This window comes from Rhipicephalus sanguineus, chromosome 9 (assembly GCF_013339695.2).
Source record: "Rhipicephalus sanguineus isolate Rsan-2018 chromosome 9, BIME_Rsan_1.4, whole genome shotgun sequence".
Classification (NCBI taxonomy): Eukaryota; Metazoa; Arthropoda; class Arachnida; order Ixodida; family Ixodidae; genus Rhipicephalus; species Rhipicephalus sanguineus.
Window position 1 is genome coordinate 23,840,646 of NC_051184.2, and position 24,837 is coordinate 23,865,482.

The window sequence follows — 24,837 nt, forward strand, 5'->3', positions numbered from 1 at the left end:
AAATAAATAATTGTCGATAATCAATAAATAATCTCGATGTATTGATCCTCCCCCTCCACCCTCCGAGAGGTTCCTGCACATAACGTGGTTTTTGCTGTATCGCGCCAATTGCGGAACTGCGGCTGAGCGCATCTGCTCGGCGCGTGCACATAGGTCTGAGTAGACTAAGGAAGACGACGATCGCAGGTCTTTGGAATAAACCTGGTTTTACTGGTGGTTCTGGCCTGTGTGAGCTACGTTACTTCAGTGGCGACGAGGATGGGATATTACTCCGGTATAATCTTCGGCTGAAGGCGGACGACCAGAAGACATGGGATCTCGCCCACCAGCTTTCGATGGAGCAGCGGGAAGCTGGGGTACGTACCGCATACGTCTTGAAGCCTTCTTCGAGGGACATGAAGTAACGGATCCCGGGAAGCGCCGCGCCTTGCTGATTTCTTCGCTGAGCGACAGCGTTGTACGGATATTACAAGGACGTAATCCAAGCACCCCGGTCAACACCTTAAGCTACGACCAGGTTGTGGAATGTTTGGAAGATCAGTACAACCCGCAAGCTAATGAAATTGCAGCCAGTTATGCGTTTTTCATGCGGAGGCAAAAGGAAGGCGAGAGTGTGCGAGATTTCATCGCGGAACTCAGGAGGCTAGCCGAAAGCTGCAACTTCGGTAGTATGATGGACCGTATGTTACGAGATCGCATCGTTTGCGGTATCCGGGACGACGACACACGGCGTTCTTTGTTGACGCGAGCTACGCTGACCTTGAAAGAGGCCGAGGACTTCGCCAGGGCTTCCGAGAAGGCACAGGAAGACGTCCGTGACATGCAGGAGACTGGCGTTGGCAACGGAAGTGGTACCATGAACGCCCTGCTGCGACGACGTGAGTCCCGGGCGCCGAGCAGCAACCTGGAAAGCAGTCGCCCACTGTGCGAACGTTGCGACGGGCCGCGTGATTCCAACGTGTGCCGCCATCGAAACGCCAAATGCCGTCTGTGCGGAAGGAAAGGTCACCTGGCCAGGGTATGCCGCAGGAGTCGTTCACGGACGTCAGGTGCATATGTCGTGGAAGAAGATGAAAGTGAGAGCGAAGAATTTATGCTTGCCTTGGTGGCACACAGTGCGACCGACAGGGACGTCTCGCGGCCTCTCGAGAAGGTTTTGACGTGGGGAGGGCAGGAACTGAGCATGATATTCGACACGGGCTCGCCGGTGAGTGTGATTCCAGTGAGTGTATACGAGAGACACAGAAGGCGGCGGCCAGCTCTCGCAAAAACTGCCGTGCGGCTATCATGCTTTCTTGGACCCCTGCCCGTCATTGGCAAGTTAACCATGGACGTGAAGTCTGGGACTGTAACCGTGACCAGTACGTTAGTGGTGGTGGGCTGTCAAGGACCACTCCTCTGCGGGCGGCGTACAATCGAGGAATTTTGCAAGGCCGGCGTGTCTCTTTTGGACGCCAACAGCGCTGCTTGTGTAAACTTTGTTCAACAGAATGCGCAGTTGAAAGCCCTACTTGACGAGTTTTCGCAGCTGTTTGACAACAAACTGGGTTGCTGTGAAGGGCCTCCCGTTAAGCTACACATCAAGGAAGGCGCTCGGCCTCGTTTTTGCAAAGCACGGACCGTGCCTTATGCAATGCGTGCCCAAGTCTCAGCAGAGATTGATCGCCTGGTGGAAGAAGGAGTGCTTTCCCAGATCAGCGTCTCTGAATGGGCAACGCCGGTAGTCCCCGTGGCGAAAAAGAACGGTGACATAAGACTGTGCGGGGACTTCAAGTTAACGGTGAATCCGGCTACTTACTTGGAACAGTATCCTCTGCCGAAAGTTGACGATATCTTCGCAGCGCTTGCGGGAGGTGAAGTCTTTAGTACGTTGGACCTACGTAACGCATACAACCAGCTTCCTTTAGACGCCGAAGCTAAAAAGATCGCAGTGCTGAACACGCATAAGGGACTCTACTGTTACAATCGCCTCGCTTTTGGAATCGCTTCAGCCCCAGCTCTGTTCCAAAGGCGCATGGAATCAGTCCTCCGAGGTCTGCCAGGAGTGAAAGTCTACCTAGATGACATTATTGTCGCGGAAAAGAAGCGCGATATGTCGGTATTGCGACAAGTGTTCCAACGACTGCAGGACAGCGGCCTGAAGCTGAATAAAACCAAATGTAGATTCCGAGAAAAGCAAGTGACATTTCTGGGCCACCGCATCGATGAAAAAGGCCTGCATCCTTTGCAAGACAATCTCGGCGCCATACTAGGTGCACCGTCGCCAACTTCGGTGAGCCAGTTGAAATCTTTTCTGGGCTTAATCACGTATTACTCCAAATTCTTGCCTAACCTCTCAACCATGCTAGCACCACTGTATGCATTGCTGACGAAGGGAGTTGCCTGGAAATGGGGACAGGCGCAAGAAAGCGCATTTCAAGAAGCGAAGAAGGCTATGAAAAAGGCAAACTTTCTAATTCATTATGATCCTTCTAAGCCACTTAGGCTTGAATGTGACGCTTCCATGTATGGTTTGGGTGCTGTGCTGTCTCATCGCATCAACGGCAAAGATTATCCGATAGGTTTTCGATCGAGAACATTGACTGCTGCAGAGAAAAACTACTCGCAGTTGGAAAAGGAAGGGCTTGCCTTAGTTTTCGGTGTGACCAAGTTTCGAGATTATCTTTTTGGCAACCGGTTTACGCTGGTCACTGATCACAAGCCATTGACCGGGCTTCTTCATCAGGACAAGCCCATTCCACAAATGGCAGCAGCAAGGATCCAACGCTGGGCATTACTTTTGTCAGCGTATCAGTATGAGCTCGAATATCGGAAAGGACAGCTGAATGGTAACGCCGATGCTTTGAGCCGCTTACCTCTGACTAATCAAGAAAGCGCAACAGAAAGCTCTTCGGTAGAATACGTGCTGCACGCGCAAGCTTTAAACGAGTTTGCTCTGTGTCCCCAGAAGCTAGCAGAGAACACCGCTGAAGATGAAGTGCTTCGTCAAGTAATGACATGGATTCTGCGGGGTTGGCCAGGAGAACTGAGTGCGGGACAACAGTGTTTCCGTCCTTTCTTCACTCGTAGGGATGAGCTGACAGTGAGCAACGGATTAGTTTATTGGGGTCATCGTGTCATTTTGCCGGAGAGAGCGCGTTCTTTCATGTTGGAAGAATTGCACGAAAGCCATCCGGGCATCACGGCAATGAAGAGCCTCGCACGCGCGTTGTTTTGGTATCCGGCTCTGGACCACGATATAGAGACTCTGGTAAAAAGTTGTCCGCACTGTGTGCAGTGTATGCCACTACCTGCGGCTCAAGTTCCTTCAAGTTGGCCTCAAACTGACAAGCGCTGGTCTCGGCTGCATGTCGACTTTGCTGGTCCTGTGGAAGGTCACATGATCCTTGTGCTGGTGGATGCAGGTACGAAATGGATAGAGGCAGTCCCACTCAAAACAGCGACGGCTGACACCACAGTGGAAGTTCTTCGGAGTATTTTCGCTCGTTTCGGCCTGCCTCACACAGTGGTGTCCGATAATGGGCCCCAATTCACTAGTGTGGTGACAAAGACCTTCTTTCGGGATAATCATGTCCGTCACGTGACAACTGCCCCTTATTATCCGCAGTCGAACGGGGCAGCAGAGCGGGCAGTGCGCACTGTCAAGGAAGCACTAAAGAAGAACAAAGTAGGGTCACTGAACTGTCGACTTGCTAAATTCTTGCTTCGGTACAGGGTAACGCCGGTAAAGGACGGCAAATCGCCCGCAGAGATGTTGCTAGGTGCCCAGCCAAGAACCAGACTAAGTGCTCATTTCCCGATGCGAGAGGACACAAAAGAGACGGTCAAGACTGCAGCACCACCTTCCCGGTTGATTCTTCCTGGAACACGAGTTTGGTCACGGCAGTATAACCGCAGTGGACAGAGATGGCTGCCTGGTACGGTGACGGCGGCCAGCGGGGGTCGGCTGCTTACTGTTGATACGGAAGAAGGAGAACAGCGACGACATGTCGACCAAGTGCGACTTCGGGAAGCTCAGCAAGCGCAGCAAGAAGCCTCCGTGACCCATTCAAGGGAGAGCGAAACGAACATCGGCGATGAAGGTTCGCTGCCACAACTACCCGCAAAAGAACTCGGCGCACAAACAGACGATGGGGCGGGTACAGACCAGCCTGCAAGCGCTGTGGAAGACCCTGTCCTACCCAGACGTTCAACTCGCAAAAGAAGAGTTCCGGACAGGTTTTAGAAAGAAGTGCAATTTCTCACCAGACACTCTAGGGGAAGGAAGTGCTGTATCGCGCCAATTGCGGAACTGCGGCTGAGCGCATCTGCACGGCGCGTGCACATAGGTCTGAGTAGACTGAGGAAGACGACGATCGCAGGTCTTTGGAATAAACCTGGTTTTACTGGTGGTTCTGGCCTGTGTGAGCTACGTTACTTCAGTTTTGCACTGCCCCCGTGATCGGAGGCATTGCAAGCTTTCTGTACCTCACCTGGTTTTGCACTGCCTCCGTGATCGGCCCACCTTTGACCAAGCGACGATGTCATCACGTGACGTCGCAAACTTTAGCGATCTGTGACGACATGATGACGTCAGGACATAACGTCATCATGTCGCCACAGTTCGCCGATACCACCGACGGTCAATTTTCGCGTTTGATGAGGCATCTAAGGATTTCGCTTTAAAGAAATGGCTGTTGATCCCTCATTCGTGGGAATCATTCATAACGCGAAAGCAAAACGTGTGGAACTAGGTGCAGCTGCTTTTGACGTTAAGAAATACAATTCGCACAGCGGCTGTTGCTATCTGGCCGACATGACAGACTTCGACGTGGATGCCCCTTCGTCGGGGAGTCGTGCAGTCGGAGATGTGATTCTACGGTCGGGTAGATCGAACATTCTTTTTTTTTTCTGAATTTCTCTCTGAGAAACCTGCGTGCCCTTTTATTGACGTCAGTTCCGTGACGGAAATGACGCGCGTCAATTCTCGATGGACCCAGGCATAAAAGAGGCTCGCGTAAAATAAATAAGTAATAAATAAATAAATAAATAATAAAATAATCCTGCCCCTCTTTCTTTCGAAAGTTAGGCTACGCCAAAGGCGACGAAGCGTGCTGAACGTGGTCGCTCATTAATCGAACAAACTGCCACGGCCTCTTTAAACGATGAATATTAATGGTTGTCCACCGTAACCACACACGGCAGTTGTTCTAGTATATTTTCCTGTAGTTAGTAACATAAAAAAAGCTGGTTTGTGCGCATCTTCCTGCACTTCGCTGGTAATCGCTGTCTAATATCTTCGATCATCAAAATAAATCTGCTTTATAATAATTTATGTGCTAGGGACTCGAAGTTCATGCTCGAACAGCAAGCACGCTTCTATGTATACGGGTGGAACGTGTATCGCGTTTTGGTTGTGTTATTAGAGAGCGCCGAATAGTTTAAAAGAAATAACTATTCTGCCATCTTAGATTCCGGGTTCACGGCAGAGCGTGCGTAAACCTCACCCCCCCCCCCTTCTTTCCTCCTTTATCCAACCTAATCTACGCTGCCACAAATCACGGTGGGCGGGGAGCGATTAGGAGCCATTATTCGCGGGCGATGGAACGGCAGCGCGTGACGTCAGGACTATAGACATGAAGTAATCGAAACAAGCAATAAGAAGTAGAGTAAGCTAATAACAGCGTACACATCAACTTCGGCCTCATCTTCTAATCATCACCCTTCTGAGAGCCACCGCGTCTTCATACATTCGCTGGCCATAAACTCTCCAAACAGGCAGACACAAAAGCTCTAACAATAAAACTGAAGAGCGTACGCTCTCCTGTCCACGAAGAGCTGAGGCCCTAAGACCTGCAGTCTAGCGATGCCTGGCTCGATCGCAGAAGACGGCTAGCAGCAGTAGTAGCAACGTATTACGCAGTGTAGATAGATGATGGAGGGAGGGGAGGGGGAAAGGGTCTGAGGGTGTTGTGGCGAGCAGCGCCACGGGTCACGTCACGACTTCGCGTCACGAAGTCGTATAGCGAAAAAGCAAGGCTCCGTCGCCACGTATTTCATCGGCTTCTGCAACGTGCACTGACTGGGCCGTCAACGACGGTTGCCGCGCGCGGCGTTATATTAAGCCTTGTTTAAGCAGCGACAGGCACAATTGGCGTGTTATTAATAACGCGGCTCGATTAGCTTAACAGCTCGCGATTCGCGCACGAGTTTGCAATCTTTCGTGCGCGCTCCTCGAATGCGGGGCTTCTCCTGCCAGCCAGCCAACCAGCCGCATGCATGACAGGCGTCGTTGTGATGGCATATAACTCTGCCTATACGAGAGAGGCTATCGTTGCGTCTTTCGTACCTCTTTTCTGTTGTATTCTGTATTGCGTACTTATGAAAGCCAGCGCATCTTTCGTTTTGTGTGTGGGTAGTCGTTTGAGACGCGCTCGCGCGCGTCTAATGAAAAGCGTCGCCAATTAGTCATCGCTTCATAACTGATGCCGCCTCGCGTAACTCATGATGCCGATGCGTTGGCGCAGGCCGTAGGCGTGTGCCCACGCTATAGGCGAAAATCAATGGCTTGCGTAACCGAAACTCGCTTCGGCTGTTAGCAAAGAGTTGCAGGTGCTTGTAGCTTCCGCGTTGTGCGCGTCGGTGTCGATGAGTGATGCGCGCGTACTCAGATACGGTCCGCTGGTAATAAGTCGAAGCTCTTACCATTAGTACAGTTAAAGATTGTGTAACGCTTATCTCGCACGAGGGGAGCGTAATCAATCTGGTTGTGCAACATAAGGCAAGTTATTAACTATACGTTACTGTCAGTGCTCTCACTGTTCGTTGTTGCTACCTATCCGCTGCTGTCAATTAAAACTGCCAGAACGCATGACGCCGTGGCCGGAATGCGCGGCAGCACTAATGTGGCGCGGCGGCCAGCCTTTCGATCTTGTGTTCATCTTTTTCCGTTTATTTCAAGATTTATGGCAGAGCAGGAGCTTTATAGCTTTAGCCGAGAATCTCGCATGATCGGTCAGTGTCGTAATAAGGTGGCGCTGAACAGAAAATTATGCGCCACTGACTGTCCGCCATGCTGGCACTATATCCTGACTTTTCGATTCCGAGCCAGCTGGTTGTTCAAATCATCTCACTTCGCCGATTGCCGTGGAAAAGTGACGTAACGGTGCAGGAACATGTGACACCGCTTGACGAGTGTGCGCCAGAAGCTTTGCTGTAAAATCACTACACAAAGAATGATGAGAAGTCGCCGAAAAAGGTGTGTGTGTGTGTGTGTGTGTGTGTGTGTGTGTGTGTGTGTGTGTGTGTGTGTGTGTGTGTGTGTGTGTGTGTGTGTGTGTGTGTGTGTGTGTGTGTGTGTGTGTGTGTGTGTGTGTGAGATAGAAAAGTTATGACACACATGGTGAACTCAGCTTGATTAATCGCCTGGCTCGCTTTCTCCAGGTTCGAGGCACGAAGAGATATGGATTAAGACATTGCAAATTACATCAATGCGCCAAGGCTCTTTCTAAAAAAGAAAAGAAAAACGCGCAAGCCAGATTTCGGCTGTCATGGCGCCACGCGTCAGCTCTGAAAAGCAAGAAGACTATTGTTTAGCATTCCTGCATTCGATCGTGCACCCGCATAGAAATTGCCTTAATGGCATGTCAGTACATTACGCATCGCCAAACCGTTTCCCACAGCCTTGCTGCAATGCGAATTCGACAACCTCATTGAAACCTTGTATCTTGTTTTTCACGCCAACGGAAAACGGGCGTTCCTTTCTCAATAACCTCTGATCAGACACGATATAACACTTCAGTTCTTCGCGAGCGCAAACACTGATCGTGTTCGTTACGAGTCCGTTTTAGTGAGGAACGCCTAACTGAAGAGATACCAAACCGAGGTAATTACTTCGAAGGTCGCTTTAATGAAATATTTATGGCTGCTCCGAGTCTCTCCCGCGGAAAACATATAAATAAATCTACAGTGAGAGGGATTCCCAATCACCTGGTGTTCGAATCAATGCCAAATTGGAAGCTCTCGAAGCAGCGGGAAGATGGATGCGTTGCCGTTAAGTGGCAAGTCGTGACGGATGTGTCGATTGAGTCATTCCGACGAATGCGCAATCTTATAACCGTGGAGCTGGAATGCAACAAGTGCGGCTGTCGCGAGCTGCCAAGGGCTGCATGCCGGACGCTCGTTTGAGAAGCGCGATAAACACGCCGCGGTTTCTATTATCGACACGGGGGGCGCGTAGCAAGACTGGTTTGATTAGTAAAGTAATGAAAGGCTGAACGTTCGTGATTGTATGCTCTTAGTATTGTTGTTCCGTCAGTATCACACTGACGGAACAATAACAAAAGAAGAGAAACGAAATGTAGACGCACATTGCAGAAACTACCAACTCCTTTAATAATGTTAGAGTACACAATTATGCATTGTGGTATGGTGGCCGGGGCATAGGCAGACAACGTTTTTGGTAAGTCGAAGGGGAGTGTTCGTGCTTGCGTTTGTACACGTAATACACGCGCAAAATGCAAGAAATTCGGGAGGTGAAAGGGGGGGGGGGGACGGTCCACTCGCGCATGTCACATTCTGCGAGTAGAGTCACGCACATCAAGTATCGTATCGTACAGATAAAAATCTCGTTGTCGCCTATATCGTAGTGATTAAATACGAATTCATAAAATCGTAACAAGTAACTCATTCATACGACTGGGATTGAACGAATCTAATGTGTCTGTTATGCCAGTGGACAGCCAGCATTAGCGAATGCTAGCTAACGTTTCGCATCACTTAGCCAATACTATAGCCATCACAATCCCTCGTTTATGAACACTAGCCAACATGCACGAATAATTAGCCACCACTAGACAGCTTAGCAATCATTTAGCCATCTAAATAATCATTAAGGAACCCTTAGTTATAATTCAAGCAACTCCAGCTGATGTCAGCCATTAATTTAGTCAACAGCATGCAGTATTAGCCAGTGCTGACTAGTGCCGGTATATTCGAGTAAATACATTAGTCGAATGCGGTCACAAGTATGTCATGGCTCGCCCTTACAGACTGTGGATGGAAGAGAGGCAGAAAGACAATGTCTTCAGTATATCCCGACGTGTGAACGCGTAACAGAATATGAAACGCGTAGCTACAGAACTGAGGGGAAAGTAGCGCGTATGGTGAAAACTGAAAAGCAAACTCATGACGGGGGTCCCTCATCGGCAGGGTTGACGAAAAAATTCCTCCTGGAAGCCCCGAGTGTAAGGCCGTAGATTAAACGGGGACAGCGGTGGCCATTAGCACCATCGACGCGATGGGATTCGTGATGGCTGCATGCGAAGCGGAAGCAACTGTGAACGGGCGGCGCGTGAAGAGGCATGTGCTGATCGGCGGGTCATTCAGTTGCCCTGTCGGCGTTCCCCCCTGCATACTGCGGCAGCATCATCTCGCTCGCTCGAACGCATGCATACAAGCCATCAGTAGTAGCAGCAGCATTGCAGCGCCTACTGCATAGCTTGCGCGCTCAAAGCGATGGCCGCATCAGCGGCCGTTCTTAAAGCGAGCGCGTCGTTGTCCTGACAGCGAGGTGGGTTCGATGCCGCGGAGCTGGTTCTCCCAGGCTTGCACGCAGTGTCGACCTCATCCGAGATTGATGGGCTCACGAGCCTGACTCCTCCTCCTTTGCTTCCGAGCGATGGAACGAAGGGGGTTCGAGGAGCGGGGTTGGATAAGAGGGGAGATGCACGCTTGCGGACGTGCCGAGGCTGTAGTCGCCGGCTTCCGACAGAGCCGAACAACTCTTGAAGCATGTCTCCGATAGCGTTTTTCTTCTCTCAAGCATAGATTGAACGGATTGACCCCCTGTTGACGCGCTATGTTATCACGATCGTGAAATACCTCACATTAGGAGTGACATGATGGGAAAAGGGGCAGAGAAGCGTTAAGTGGACTGTGAAGCTATGTTTACGTCATAAACACCTTCGGATAGCTTTCAGCTAATGAGAGGGTGAGGCGGAGGAGAGTGGGTTTACCGCGGACGCAAAGCTTTCGACGGAAGATGTAGAGGTGAGTGGCAAAGCTTCATCTGTATGATGAGCTAAAACGTCCACTTCTATGAAAAACGAATTTCTTGGGTCTCTCTCGCGTGTATTGCATAGCTGTCGGCTTCGACATAGCTGAGCGGTTCTGGTGGCGGTTCCAGTCGATATAGTAACCGTCGGTCATGCGCGGCATTTCAGGATCGTGAAATACCTTGGCTTATTAAGTGTGACGAAATGAGAAAACCGGGAGGCAGTGAATTGTCGTGTAGACGTATGTATTCCTACTTCACACGTTCTATAGGCGAGACGTAGTTCGGCTAGCACGCGCCTTCGGCGCAATTTCTATAAGATTCAGACGGAAGAGACATAAGACACGGAAGACAGGTGCTTCCTTCCAAAGTACTTCGTCTACGCGCGGCTCTGCTTGGTGACATATGCTGCGTTGAAAACGTCTATTGGTACACTGACAAAACTAACGTATGTGCTTTAACGCATGTACCGATCTTACATCGGATCATAAGCCACCCTCTGGCGCCAGTGAACGCGACCTGGTAAGACCTCGATATGGCAACTACTGAATTTACACAAAGGCATCGATCTACCTCGTAATTCTGGGCTAAAAGAAATAAAAATGAAAAGATGCCGCATAGGCAGCTACTCGCTGACTGCTTTGCATGAAATCGATTCCCAGAACGTGTGGGATCTACCTTTCTTTTCTCGTTCATGAGCATAGGCGTGGGCAGGGTTCCCCATCAGGGGGGGCGAAGGTTCATCGCAGCCCCCCCCCCTACTAAGTCAGTGTATGGGGCAGATTTTGCGCCCCCCCTCTTAGGTGATTAGGGGGGGCGGCCGCCCCTCCTGCCCCCCTGTGCGCACGCCTATGCTCATGAGAACAATGACGCAAAAATGTGAGGCTCCCACAAAGTGCTACATGATGATACTATTATGCACTTCAGCTATCGTTGGCATCTCCATTGTACCGACGTTCCACAAAGTGCAATAGTACAATTACATTTTAGGCTATACAGGGTGTCCCAGCTATCAGGCAGTACGATTTAAAAAAAGAGGAACGACGTTACGCGAAGCGCACCTTCTGCATATCGTTCCTAGTACACTGGAGTAGCCACTGCTATTTTTTTCTTTAAAGGGACCGACAACTGATTTTTCTCGACCCAGCTTTTTACGGCGCGACAGGAAGCTTACCCTTCGTAGCTTTTGTAGCTGCAGTGGTTTATCCTAAAAGCACGTAGTTATTTTATAAGCAGTATTTTTCGATCTGAAAGGCTCCAAACACGCATGAAGGCTTGCTCCAGCAACGATGAGAATTGATAGCAATGCCGCTAGCCCTTGTGAAAGCTGTCGTTGTTCTGCTTTCGCAGGAGTTACTGTAGCTATGCTTAACCACCTTTATTTTGAGCTTTCCAGCCATTTTTGAAAATAGCAAGCTGTTACAATGAGATGATGTGGCTTTATACACCTTCTCTGTATTTGTACAGCGTTGTGCGCGCCTGCGACCAAGGTTGCCTGCGCCTGTGTCATGGATGGCTTTTCGCGGCATGGGATCATTACACCAAGCGAAGGCAGCGCCACTTTGTTGCATACAATTAACGCTGGCCTATATGTACATTTTTATGGAGTAATATCTTTTAATATAAAAAAATGAACAATATTCCAGTACTAACAGAAAAGTCATCGAACGCATACACCAATCAATGGTCACGTGACCGGCTTCATCGGACCGTGTATGATTTTGCCGCCAGAGGCGCCAAAAGTCATTTTTCGCGACTTTCAATGAAGAAATAAAAATATAAATCCGCCTCTCACGAGATAAACAGGGTTGGTTTGAGTCAATGCGACGGACAATCTTTCCATCAGTGCAGTCATCTCATTTCATGTTCTGGGCAGTTGTCGGTCCCTTTAATGAGGTTTACTTAATTAGTCATAACTATATTTGTAACTCGACAAGTACTCACCTAATCGTCAAAATGTCAATGAGGCGTATGTAGGCATGTTCAAAGGACATCTAACTGCGCAATTTTTAACAACGTACTAATTACGTGCTCATTTTTTCCGGCTGATAATGAAAGCCCGCGAAATATGAAAAACAACACGTGACTACGCTCCCACCCGCAATAGAGTTACTGTATACGTATGCTACCTTTAGGTAGCAGAGTTTCGCCACTGTTTTCCGGACGCCGCTCGCTCTGCCTTCGATGATTCCAGCAACGCTATTCGCCGAGCGCCGTCACGGTGGTCATAGGTGGCTCATTTGCACTGCGGAGAAGCCAACACTTGCCAACACTTCGCAGGCGACGCCGACGACTCCGTAGATTCCGGCGGCTCAACGGCGGTTGACATCGACGCTATTGTTATTAGACAGTTATTAGTTTAGCTTTAGCGTGATAGCGGGGGTTAAGGGAATATCGTTACCGTGCCGCAAACGTTGGTTGTGGACAGCGTGTTTTAGTTTAATGAAATAGCGCTTACGTGCCCAAGCTGGGACGGTGGCGCCACCTAGAGGAGGGTGAATGCGTTAAAAAAGTGAACAGAAAAGACTGAGAATTCTCGCATGTGTACCTGCACAACGCAATATTACTACTTTTTTTGTATATTTGCTTGCGTTCACTGTTTTGGAACGTGACGAGTGCAATAAAAGCCCCATGAAGATCTGTTTCGTACAATTTCGCTGGGATTCATTCTGTTCGATAGTCCGCCACAATCATTATCCATATCTCACGGCCGACTGTTCTCACTGATAACGCGGCAGGTGTTTTGATTACGGCCTGACTCTGTAAGATCAAGCGGTGCGTTTCTTAGGCCGGGGAGTGGCAGATAGAGAGATACATTTTGTTTTCTTTCTGCATTATTTTCTTGATACTGTCTACCTCATGGGAGCCTGTCTGAGGGCGCTGGTTCCCGACGCGCGCAACAGTCTAGTCACGTGTCACTTTTCATATTTCGCGGGCTTTCTTGATCAACCGGAAAAAATGAGCGCGCAATTAGCACGTTGTTGAAAATAGCGCAGTTAGAAGCCATTTGTACATGCCCATATACGCCTCATTGACATTTTGATAATTAGGTGAGTACTTGTAGAGTTACAAATATAATTATGACTAATTAATCAAACTTCATTAAAGAAAAAAATAGTAGTGGCTACTCCAGTGTGTTAGGAACAATATGCAGTAGGTTTGCTTCGCGTAACGCCGTTCCTCTTTTTTAAAATCGTGCTGCGTGATAGCTGGGACACCCTGTATATGCACAACACGTCCGCTACGCCTAGTCAGTACCCTTAAGTACAACATACCGCAATTATAACGCTGTTATCACGAGTTCATCTCGCTGCATGCTCAGTAACAATTTTTAAAGCGATGGGATTCTTAATAATAATAAATAAACAGAGAAAAGAAGGATCGGCGGAACGCAGCCGACATCAGTTGCAGCGCTAGCTCACCGCTCTGCATTTCCATTTGGGCCCGACGCTCATTAAAGAAAGCTGACAGAAGCCATGTTGATGATCTACTTGGAGTGTTACATTGTAGCGGGTCGCGCATGTCAAGGAGGACGGTCGCTCGCGGTTTTGTTGTGTGCAGCGTGGGAAACCAATAGTGGGGGCTGGCCGCTTGCAGACTAACGAAGTTGATTCACGAAGACGATGAAGATGCAAGAATCAGACGCTCCCGATGAAAAAAAAAACAAAAGAAAAATCACCTCATGACGTTCAATGATTGCACAGTGCCCGTTACAGATTAATAAATCACTGTCGAAAGAAGGAGATAAGAATGCAATGACATCAAACTGCTAACAACTTTGAACGGAAACGCAGATGGACTGCTATAAGAGCTGCATATTCTGTAGTATGTAACAAGACATAGCTGACGAGTAGTGATGCTAATTAGGCAAGACAAGGTAGCAATATGAGACTGAAGAAGAAAAGGGGAGCTGCAGCTCCGAATCATATAGAAGCTTCAAGTGCGCAACGTCATCATCATCATTACAGTCGTGACTGGCCACGATGGTCAGTTCTGCCGCAGTGCCGCGACGGTGCACACTTTTACGGAAGCAGTGTTCTTCACTGTGTAGCGACACGATAAGGAGCAGCGCTAATTGGGTAGTGCGAAGACCGAGCATCGGGCAACTCCATCACCCGAACGTGGTCTCGGCTTCATTTTCAACGCTTATTACACCGCACATCGCGCGATGTCGATGCAGTGCATCCCGTGAGAAATTCGGCTCGGCCGAGTGTTCCTCCTCTCAGAACACGCATGGGCGAAAGGCACATTGCCGCTACCGGAAACAGTGAAAAGAGAACATAAAGCGAAGTCAGGAGTGAGCTAGGAGTCACCGGCGTGAGCCTAAGCGCACACGCATACGTGAATTAAGAATGATAGTGAACTATACAGAAGAGGTGCAGAGGCTGCCGAGGGTAGTCGTCGGAAGGGAAACGAGCAAGCCGTTCCAACTCACGACTGCTTGCAATGGACGTGTTGGAAGCGGCTGCGAGCGATAAAAGAGCGATAAACATATGATGATGACCGATGGCCGGTTTGCTGGAGCGATCCTTTTGTGCGGCGAATTATTCTCCCATGGGGCTCTGTCGAATTCTTTCCGTTAATTGCCTTCCGACGTCCCTCGCCTCCATCGACGAAGGGGTGCGTCCTTGCAATGGCGCGCTAGACAGACCGAACACGAACCAAATGCGAATGGGAAACTTGACAGACGAAAGAAAGAAACATGAGGAACGGAATCGGTGATTGTTTTCCGTGCCAGCGACGTATTGATTTGCTGCGACGACACGTTGAGGTCTGTTTTCCTTGCTACCATCTCGGTACAGTAGCGGTGAGTAGTGTCCGAACTGTAGACGTCCTTATGAGTCGAGTGGTCCTCCCCGCATCTGGCAAACAGTGCCTCTATAAGCGAGACTATGCGTGTTCGCTTTCAAGCCGTTGCTGTTGCCTGTTACAGATGTCCATTACCCGGTGGCTTGCCGTCCCGGCGTGTCTATTGTAGCTGCGACAGCTGTCCTTGATACGGGTCTTGTCCGCGGTATCTGTACATGTATACAACCTAGGGTGGAGTGTACAGATAACTTGGCACTGTGAATGCCGCCCACCGGCAGAACTCTTAATCACGTTCCCACGTCAATCTCGTTTAGCGGTTGTCGCGGTGCTGGGGTGTATGTATGTGTACATATATTGAGCGTTTGTCCAATCACGTTGCGTGACCTCCGTTCGAGGTGCTTCGGCGCAGTACGACTCGTGAATCGGGCCTTTGTGTGAGCTCCGCTCCAGACGGAACGGGAAGAGCGATCTTGCGATTGATTTCTTTGGTAGCACGGGACAGGCACGGACTGAAGAGCGATTTGATACAGTGGGCTTTAATAATCCGTGGTCGCCGCCGCATTTGTGGGCTCCGGGCCTGTAGCGGATTGCCTGACGTAGCCATAGACTGCGTTTTTGTTTTTACTGAAAGTACTAATGAGACATCAACGACTAGCCTTCGGCTAAGGGGCCATACAGTGTTTGCACATGTTTTGAATTTACCTACTTATGAAAGTAAACATCAGACTTCAAACCTAGTCATGGCGCTCTTTGGCCACACTTGGCAATTGCGTCATTAAAAACCACATATCACCATCATTCTCGTCACCATCATCGGAGGCTTCACCAACCTAGATTGGTGAGTGCTATTGTTTTAGTGAAATTCTAAACAAGCAAGAGAAATCTGTTAAGGTAAGCAGGACAAATAGAAGAGAAAGAAAAGTCTCAAGCAGTGGCGTCGCCAGAGATTTGTTTTGACGGGCTGTCCGACCCCCGTTTATATATGTTGGTTTGTGTGTTTGTATGGGTGTGCGTGTAGTACATACATACAAAACGCAAAAATTGCGGGGAGTGGTGTGCCCCCCCCCCCTCCTCCGCTCCTATGGCTGTGCCAATGGCCTCAAGAACAGAACATGCACGTACGAAGTAGGAACGTGCGCGTACGAAGTACGTACGAAGCACGTACGAAGTAGGATTACTGCAATAAGCCTGCAGTAAGCACGGACGTAAGAGTGGACGCTCAGCTGGCCAGCCGAGGTCCTGAAGCACACCTGAGGCGTGATGAAAACTGCAGTGCAGTCATGCAGGACGAGCCTACGGCTCGCTGCAATGATTGTGGCCGCCCACATCCGGGTATCAACGAACTCGTTTGTCTTCACTCAGTCACAGCTCGCTTGATACACGATATGCTGATGTCTTCAAAAAAAGAAATTATAACATGCAAGGACACCTTCCACGCTTTACCCACAAGGCGTTCGTGCTTGCTTCGCGACTGTGAGACCTCTCATTTACAGCTTCAGATATTCCATGTGCTTCAGCCAAATTTTGTGGCGCCCGTCTTATAAGGGACGACATCGTGCGTGTCAGCGTTGTTTTTCTTGCGATACGAAGGGGCGCTGACCGACAGAGCTATCTGTCCGAACACGGGCATTGAAGACGAGGCCGCGACGTTTGAACGCTCGCTCTTTCGTCATCCACTGCGTTGTGACCGAACGTCACCACCTTCGTTATTCGTATCGCAATTGTTGTCGTTGACTGTGTCGTCGATACTATTACCGCTGTTCCTAACGTTGTCGCTACCGTCATCGTGGTAATCGATGGAATACAGAGCTGTTTCGGGAGAAACTTACGCTTATTGATTGCTCGCACGTGACGTCATGGACCCACAACATGGCGGCTTAGATGACGTCGAGGCAGTATAACCACGCGGCGATTAACCTGCCTCACTGTGATAACGACGTCGCTGGAATGTTATTGGGCCTCTGTGCATGAATAGCGAAGGAACCAGCATGCGATGTACTGATATGGTAACACAAACGTGACATCACAAAGTTCGCGTCCCACGATGTTGGTGCTACAACTTGGCTGTTTCAGAGATGACAGTGCAAGCGATCTATACGTTTCAGGGGCTACGCACACTGTCCTTCAGATTTTTTCCTCTTGATGTGTAGGCAGAGGTGGAAGAGTGAGAAAACTGTCCAAAGAGGGGGATAATTGATTACACGAGAAAAAATTTGAGATTGATTAGGAACGCGTTATAGTGATACACCCTGCTAGCCTGTTCAAAAGGGAAGGCCAAGAGGGTGCGATACGCAAGGGGAGTGTTTTCTTATCGATGAAACTGCGATGTGCACAGCCTGAACAGTACGCATGCAGGGTGGTCCAGCATGGAGAGGGAGCGTCTAGTCGGCGATTAAGGAACGATCGCTGCACATTGTAAGATTTTTGATACGCGCTTACTGAGTACTTCGTCATGTGCTGCCTGAGTAGCTGAAGGCACTTGGCGGCGCAAGTATTTTTCAACGCATGAAAATGGAGAGGTAGTCAACTCGCACGCTAATGAGGCCTCCTATTTCGAATGGGTGCACTTAAGCAAGTGTCGGCGACGCAGAGCGCCCTGCGCTCACGTCCGAAGCGTGGGAAAACGATTTACTGAGGTGAGTGTTTGCGTTATCCACTCGAGAAGGATGTCACGAGGTGATCCGGTTCGAAGCGAACGAGTCAGTGATAAGAAGGCAGCCGACATTAAATCTTCTCGCCGCCCTGCGAAGATAACGGTATGCACTGCGGTGCTAACAGTAAAGCAACGCGTGCGGGTACTGCACGCCTCTGCTTTGAAGATGGGAGACTGCCCAAGGTTGCCCGAGGTGTAGGTGGTAGCCCGATTTCAGCAGAAACCGGGTGCGAGTTTTTAGTGCGGAGCAATTTGCTTTAAGCCAGCAAGTAGCAAACGCAAACATTAGGCTATAATAATTGTTGGGGTTTCAAGTCCCAAAACGACGTTATGATTATGAGGGACGCCGTTGTGGAGGGCTCCGGAAAATTTGACCATCTGAGGGTCTTTAACGTGCACCTAAATCTAAGTACACGGGCCTCTAGTACGCGGGATTCGATCCCGTGACCTCCGGATCAGGAGCCGAGCACCATAACCACTAGAACACTGTGGCGGGTAAAAATCAGGTTGCAACAAGCAAGACCACGAGCAAGATTTCGGACATTTGCGGAAAACAACGAATGGACGAGAAAAGCTGCGGGACTGTAATAAATAAATTAAGAAAAAAAAAAGCTTCCTTCGCTTCTTGTGCGTGCTGGATAAAGAGCCCATCGATTCACTCGCGCGAAAAACCGCGGTCGACTTGCGAACGAGTTCGGCCCCGTTTTATGAGCGCTTAGCTGCCCACTGCAGCCCCAGCAGTCGTATTATCCGAGCACCCATTCGAATTTGTGGGCGGCGCTAACGCCCCCGGCTTTCTCGATCCCCGTCCCGCTTTATACGAATCGCCTTTCGCGAGAGCAGTTCGCACGTGCCGGGAGGGGTAGCCCATTTGTACGACCTGGAGCTATCGGAGAGCGGGTGAGGGGAAGGGAGGGAGATAGGCCTAGCGTCGATTTGGTATCGTCATTGCTTTGCAAACAGGCCCGTAATAAGCACCGTTTGGATGCAAACAACCGGGGCATTAGAGAGACGGTTGTTGAAGAGGCGTGTTGTGGGAGTTGAGAGGCTGGGGTAGGGGGGACGGGGTGAGGTCACACAAATGGGCGCCCGTTGAAGTGGCGCGCTAGCCCGAGAGTCACGACTGCCCAGCTAGAGCTTGGCCGAGCGCATGCATGACTTCGCGCTGCATATTATATGTGTGTATACGATAAGCCCTGCGTACCGCTCCTCGCGCAACAACGATTCAAAAATTGCAAACAAACAAGCACATGCGCGAGCGAAACGGAGGCTTAGGGAAGGCTTTCATAGAGCGAGCAACTGATTAATGTAGACGAAACAGGCTGACGGCGTGTCCTCTTCATAAATCAACGTCTAAGCGCAGGGGATAGCGCACATGCGCGGCGTGACTACTGAGGTGCAACGCACCTCCTTCGAAGTTCCTTGCTTGCTTGTTTTTTTATTTTGTGTGTTTTGCATATCGGTCTGCTTTGCTGCTGCTGATAACCCTGCATCCGAGACCGAGGAGTGGCCTTGGAGAGGAAGATTTGTGAATCCACACATGGGGGTCTAGATAAATGTCTTTTACGCCTTTCTTTCTTTCTTTCTTTCTTTCTTTCTTTCTTTCTTTCTTTCTTTCTTTCTTTCTTTCTTTCTTTCTTTCTTTCTTTCTTTCTTTCTTTCTTTCTTTCTTTCTTTCTTTCTTTCTTTCTTTCTTTCTTTCTTTCTTTCTCTCTTTCTTTCTCTCTTTCTTTCTTTCTTTCTTATAATCCCCAGAGGAGCCCCTCCTCCTCACAGCTTTGTAACAGCCCCGCGGTCATGTGTTGCCATATTTTCGTTCGCTTCGTCGGGTGGCGGTCCGCTAAACCGACCGGCAACCATACACCATCTCTAACCAAACCAGTGCGCGCGTTGCCGCAAATCAGCGTGCGACTTATCAGGGCGCTTGTATCGGACCCCAAGGAAGCGACCGGGCGGGGAGTGTTTTGAGTGTAGGGAGGGACGGGGCGGCATGGGGCTTAGTACGGTTACGGGGGTATAGCCGTGGAAGATGCTCGGCGCGCGTGTTTGCGCGCGCAATTATTCAGGAATCGGTATCGATTACTGCTGGACGGTTTGCCCATAATGGGTTGGCGCTTACTTACACATTCGGCGCTGTATAGGAGAGGCTCCTTCTATGCAACACGACGTAGAAACGAGAGGCGTGATGCTTCCGCTGTGTTGTATGATTTCTGGAGTGCGGGGATTGTTTATGGCATTCGGGGAATAATTATTCATTATTTCGGCGCTCTTATATGACACCCGTGTTTTTCTTTTCGGCGTAATGTTAGATGCGCGCGTTTTGGTTTTATGTGCGCGTGTGTTTCGATGTGCCCCGTGACTGCGGAAGTGCGGTTAATAATAACTCGAGTGCCTCACTAAATTACGCGTTGGTATGGTCTTGCTTCCAGGCAGCATACATTACTTCTTCGCGTGTCTACGGTTCATGCGGTATTGATGTTTCAAGGTACGCCTCTTTCCTCTAGACGCGTGCAATATTCTCCTGCGCCTGGGCCTGTCCACTATCATTGAGGGTATCGCTGAAGATTTGATAATACGCCGCTTCCTTTCGACGTTTGTCTCTATATCTCTTTCTTCTGCTAGATAAACTAGGCCGTACATTTTCGTTCTGCCAAGCGTGCCATTAACAATCACTATTCTAAGTTAAAACATAAGAAAAAAATGTAAGCTCTGCCCGCTCTGCCGGCCCTTCAGCTGTGAAACAGTCGTACTAGCTAGTCCTACAAATCAGGGCACTACGACCGTTCTGCGACCATGGGAATGATGGGCAAAGTACATGACTTTGTCTGCTCTTATTCAATCTTGTGGGCTCATACCAAGGAGGTTTTGAAAACAGACTCACAAGATCTTAAGATCTCTTATGCAATCGCCTAAGACGACTCGAAGGCGAAAGCAATTTTCTTATTCTTTTTCTTCTCGTCGACGTGCTGATCCGCCTCCCCCCCCCCCCCCTCAAAAAGTTTTCTGCTTCTGATGTCGTTTTTCACTGCCTCTATGATCGGAGGCATTGCAAGCTTTCTGCATTTGACCATGTTTTACGCTGCCTCCATGATCGGCCCACGTTTGACTAAGCGACGATGTCATGTGACGTCATGATGGCGTCACATCGTGACGTCATCGCGTGATGATTTTTGCATCACTCGTGTTGACGCCGCAGACGCCGACGGTCAATTTTCGTGTTTGATGAGGCATCTAAGGCGCTTTCGCCTTGAAATTTCTTAAGTGGAAGCTCTCGCGTCGCTTGACCAGCAAAAGTGAAGCCAACGCTTGCCCCTACTTTATGTCGGAAACTCAGTCTCTGAGAACGCTGAGTGGTGCCCGCTCAGAGTTCCATTGGCCTTGCTTTCTTAAGGTTAATCATAAAATTAAAAGATCGTTGTTCCCGATGACAGTAATCCATTCGGGAGAGGGTTGGTGATGCCATCTCCAATAATATTTTTCCAAGATGTGGACGCTTCTTAAGAAAAACCTGTGAAACAGACGAGTATCAAGCGGTATAGCTCCTTCTTTCACTTGTTGATCATGAGTTGAACTTAATGCGCGGAGCATTTCGTGTTTGGTTAGAGTGAGAATTGGGGACTTAAGTTACTGGGTCCCCAAGCTGCGTTGGGTAGGCCGCTCTTGCGTTGGAGGAGCAGCAGAGTTTGGGAATTTGGTCGAACGCGAGCACCGTTGGGTCAAACGGACGGGACGCCACACATGGCGAAATTAAAATCTTGCGAGACGCGGGCCATACAGCGTCGTCGCCCACGCAGCGTCTGCGTCGTCTCGATAGCGGCCCAAGACGCCTTGGCGACCCACGCTAGTCTTCGATTTTTGGGTTTTGGGTCAACGCGAGCGCAAGAGCCCAAGAATGGCCTGGGTTCCTCGCATACGCCCTGGCGGCTCGAAAACTTCTTGGGTCCCCAAGCTCAGTGGGGCCCCAATTCGCAAACTCGCTAATTTGTCTTAGATACGGACAGTTTACAACTGTCCGCATGCCATGTACACTCGGTAACAACCAAGGAGTATTCTCATTGGTAACAACCTCACAAAGAATGGGAGATCGTCTCACAGAACCGCGGTAGTCCTGCTTGTGAATTACAGTCGTACTAACTGGTTTCCACTCGGACCGTAAATACCTTTTCTATGCTAATGTAAACACAACGTAAATAGAGTAAAAGGTTCGTCATTACTACATAAAACATCACGTTTGGCTGAGCACCTATATTAGAATCCCTGAAGAAATTTACCTGGAAATTCAAGCTTCCGATCTAAAACCGGAGACGAAAACGTGAGTCTCTATGGGAAAGTAAACTATCCGAAACCATCGTGAAGTGCATGACGTCACGAAAATAAATAACCACTATTGGATGGAACGAACTCTCTGTGGGAGATACAGCGATGGCTGTGGGCACAACTGACTTTTTTTTTTCTTTCGTTGTAACCGATTGTAGTGCTGTTGCTTGTCTAGCACATGGCTGTCTTAAATCGTAGTGATTGTAGTGCCAACACTTACTTGATTGACAAAAGTACACGGAAAGTACCAGCCGGATACGCACGAGCACAAAGCCGAGCAGGACAGGGCAAGTGCTAACCACCCATGATGAACCAACTCACCGAGCAATCAATGTTACTGATTCATCGACAAGTTATTGTGAATTTGAGTATCATTAGATCCTGGCCCCGTCAAGGTACCACATGTAACGCCGAAGGCCGTTACGGTTCCGTGTATGACGAAAATACCTAAACGTAAGGCGCAAAAAAGAAAAGTGCATACTGCGCTACGCACATTGCGTGTTCTCAGAGGAAGAAATCGGGCTTGAACTTTATGAAAACTGTTTCTGTGCTTCAGTCTAGGTGCTTTTATGTCTTGTTTGCCTGTCTGTTTGCTGGAACCGGTGAATATTTTCTATGTATACGTATACAGTCTGTTTTGTTTGTTTGCTGGTTTGAAGCTGTACTATGTTAGTTATGTTCGCAGGGTTCTCATATTTGGAGGGGGGGGGGGCTGAGTTCACATAACAGCACCCCCCCCCCCCCACTCCTCCCAGTTGGTTGAGCCCGAAAGAAAAGCTTCTCAACGGATGCAAAAATGAACATGAAGCGATGACGTGCTTCTTACCAACGTTACTAGATTAGGAACATAGTCTAGTAACATTGCTTCTTACAACGGTCTTCCTTTGTTGCCGGGCTTTCGGTGGTTAAGGTGGGAAGTAAACAGTTCTTGGCGTGCTACACTAGTAGTCCGCCATGATCGTCAAAAAGCGTCATGGCCGTAACTCTGCACATTGACCAATAACGAGAAAAGTCCGACTGAGGAAAGGTGTGAGACAGACTTGGAACCCCCTAAGAAGATTAGGGAGGTCGCCCCCCCCCCCCCCTACCAGGGCCCCCCTGTGCGCATGTCTACGTTCGCTATGCACTGTATCTCTAAGGTACTGGGCATCATACATTTCGCCACACTGTGTAGAAAGAACGAAAGTCCAGTTGGGAAATATCTCGTTCCTTTCCACAGCGGTAACCTAAACCACAAGCCGTACCTCTCCAATCTGACATGCCGTTAGTGGGATGAACACACACGTCCGTACTAGCTGTATACGTTGCGCATTCGTAAGATGACATCTGCAATTGGCCGGTGGGGAATGCGTTCGGGTCTTGGGCGTGGTTCGCGGAGGGGTCGCATAGTAACGCTGTTCCGCGTTGCGGGACGAGACACCGCGGTGCAACGACTGCGTAATTGGCCTTTCGTACAGATAACCGTCGCGTAATTGTTTCCGAGTCTCGGACTACGCAGTGCCTTCTACTGGACCGTTTGCCGAATACACCGTGCATGACACGACCCCTTCCCCGCCCCTTGCATGGTCATGTATACGGCCTCAAGAATCATGCACGTTATTGTCGTCAGTTGGCTGTCCATCCATCGGCATTGCACGCACGCATCCGAGCCATCAATACTGACCTCCGTGCTGACTGGGTGGGAGGGTTGGGTGTCGAGAAGTCCCCTGCTACAGCGTCCTGCCTCATAGACTGGTTATGCGTATTACACATGCAGCGTGTCGACGATCCTGCTCTCAGTTGTGTTCTTCGTCGTTAGTGGGCCCCTGGTGGCTCCTGTAACGACTCGAGCCTTGGGGACATGCATACGAAATCTCGGCGTGATTCCGTGGCACGTCTCGCACGCGAATGATGATGCGCCGAGATTGCTCCGAGATGAGTGTTGAGATAAGTCGATTCCTGCTATTCCTTGTGTCAACAGAACCTAATGCGGGGTTGGGTCGCCACGCAGCGGGAGGTCGAGGAAGGATGATACATGGTACTGCGAGAAGGGTGGAGCATACATTTGGACTCGAGAAGGGTAGTGTAAGGGTCGTTCATCGTCTTGCATGCTTGCCAGTATTTTTACATCGCGATTCATGACCCAACGTATCGTTGTTCGTGCTTAAGAATGACACGACAAAAAGTGTATATATATATATATATATATATATATATATATATATATATATATATATATATATATATATATATATATATATATATATATATATATATATATATAGGACAAGTATATATTGCCTTTCATGTCCATGTATTTCCTGTCGCACCGTTCTTCAGTCTGAACTGCGTACCAACTAGCCCAGGAGCGCATTTATCTAGTTCCTCCCCGCTTCGTTCTTATTTTGTTTGGTCATCATAATTCCTGTTAACTGATATTTTACTTGGTAATCGTTATTCTTAGTAACTGAAGTACAAAGGCGCATAACCGCCATCGAAGGACTCGAGACACTGCTCGGTCTTGACTCGTGTTTTCGTATTTCTGTTGGCGACTCGCGCGCTATATACGTGCTTACAATGCAGACGAGCGGGACATGACGGTGACAGCCATTACTAACATTTCATGCTTACCTATCTTTCCATTTACCTATCAGTCCATCCATCCATCGATCTCTGTGTGTGCGTGTGTATTTGTGTACGCGTGCGTCTTTGTTTTCGATGCGAAATTCGAGTGTGATAAGAAAAAGAACAAATAGATGAATAGGGAGTTTAAAAACACACATAATGACCGCGGGCATGTCATAGCCGTGAAACGAGGCTGGTTGATCATCGAAATTTCGCTAGCGTCTATGTCACTTGCTGATGTGAAAATGTGGTCGTATACGTCCTGGCAATCAAGGACTTATTGCTCAGAAAGCCTGTAAATGATTGCAGGGACCTGTGCGCGGTTTAATGCAGTAACATTGGACGTTGCATTCTATACTATGTTACACAGTCCACACAAAACGAAGATACTAAAGGAACGTTTCACGTTCCTACGTACAGC

The 24,837-nt window shown here is 49.1% G+C and overlaps 1 protein-coding gene across 1 annotated transcript; it reads left to right on the top strand.

The window, feature by feature from the left end:
* The first annotated feature begins 310 nt into the window (after nt 1–310).
* Nucleotides 311–4,043, top strand: LOC119405395 (uncharacterized protein K02A2.6-like). The gene is made up of 3 exons (XM_037672234.1): nt 311–2,272; nt 3,278–3,404; nt 3,937–4,043. Exons 1-3 carry the CDS (start codon nt 311–313, stop codon nt 4,041–4,043), a joined length of 2,196 nt encoding a protein of 731 aa, XP_037528162.1.
* The last annotated feature ends 20,794 nt before the right edge of the window (nt 4,044–24,837 follow it).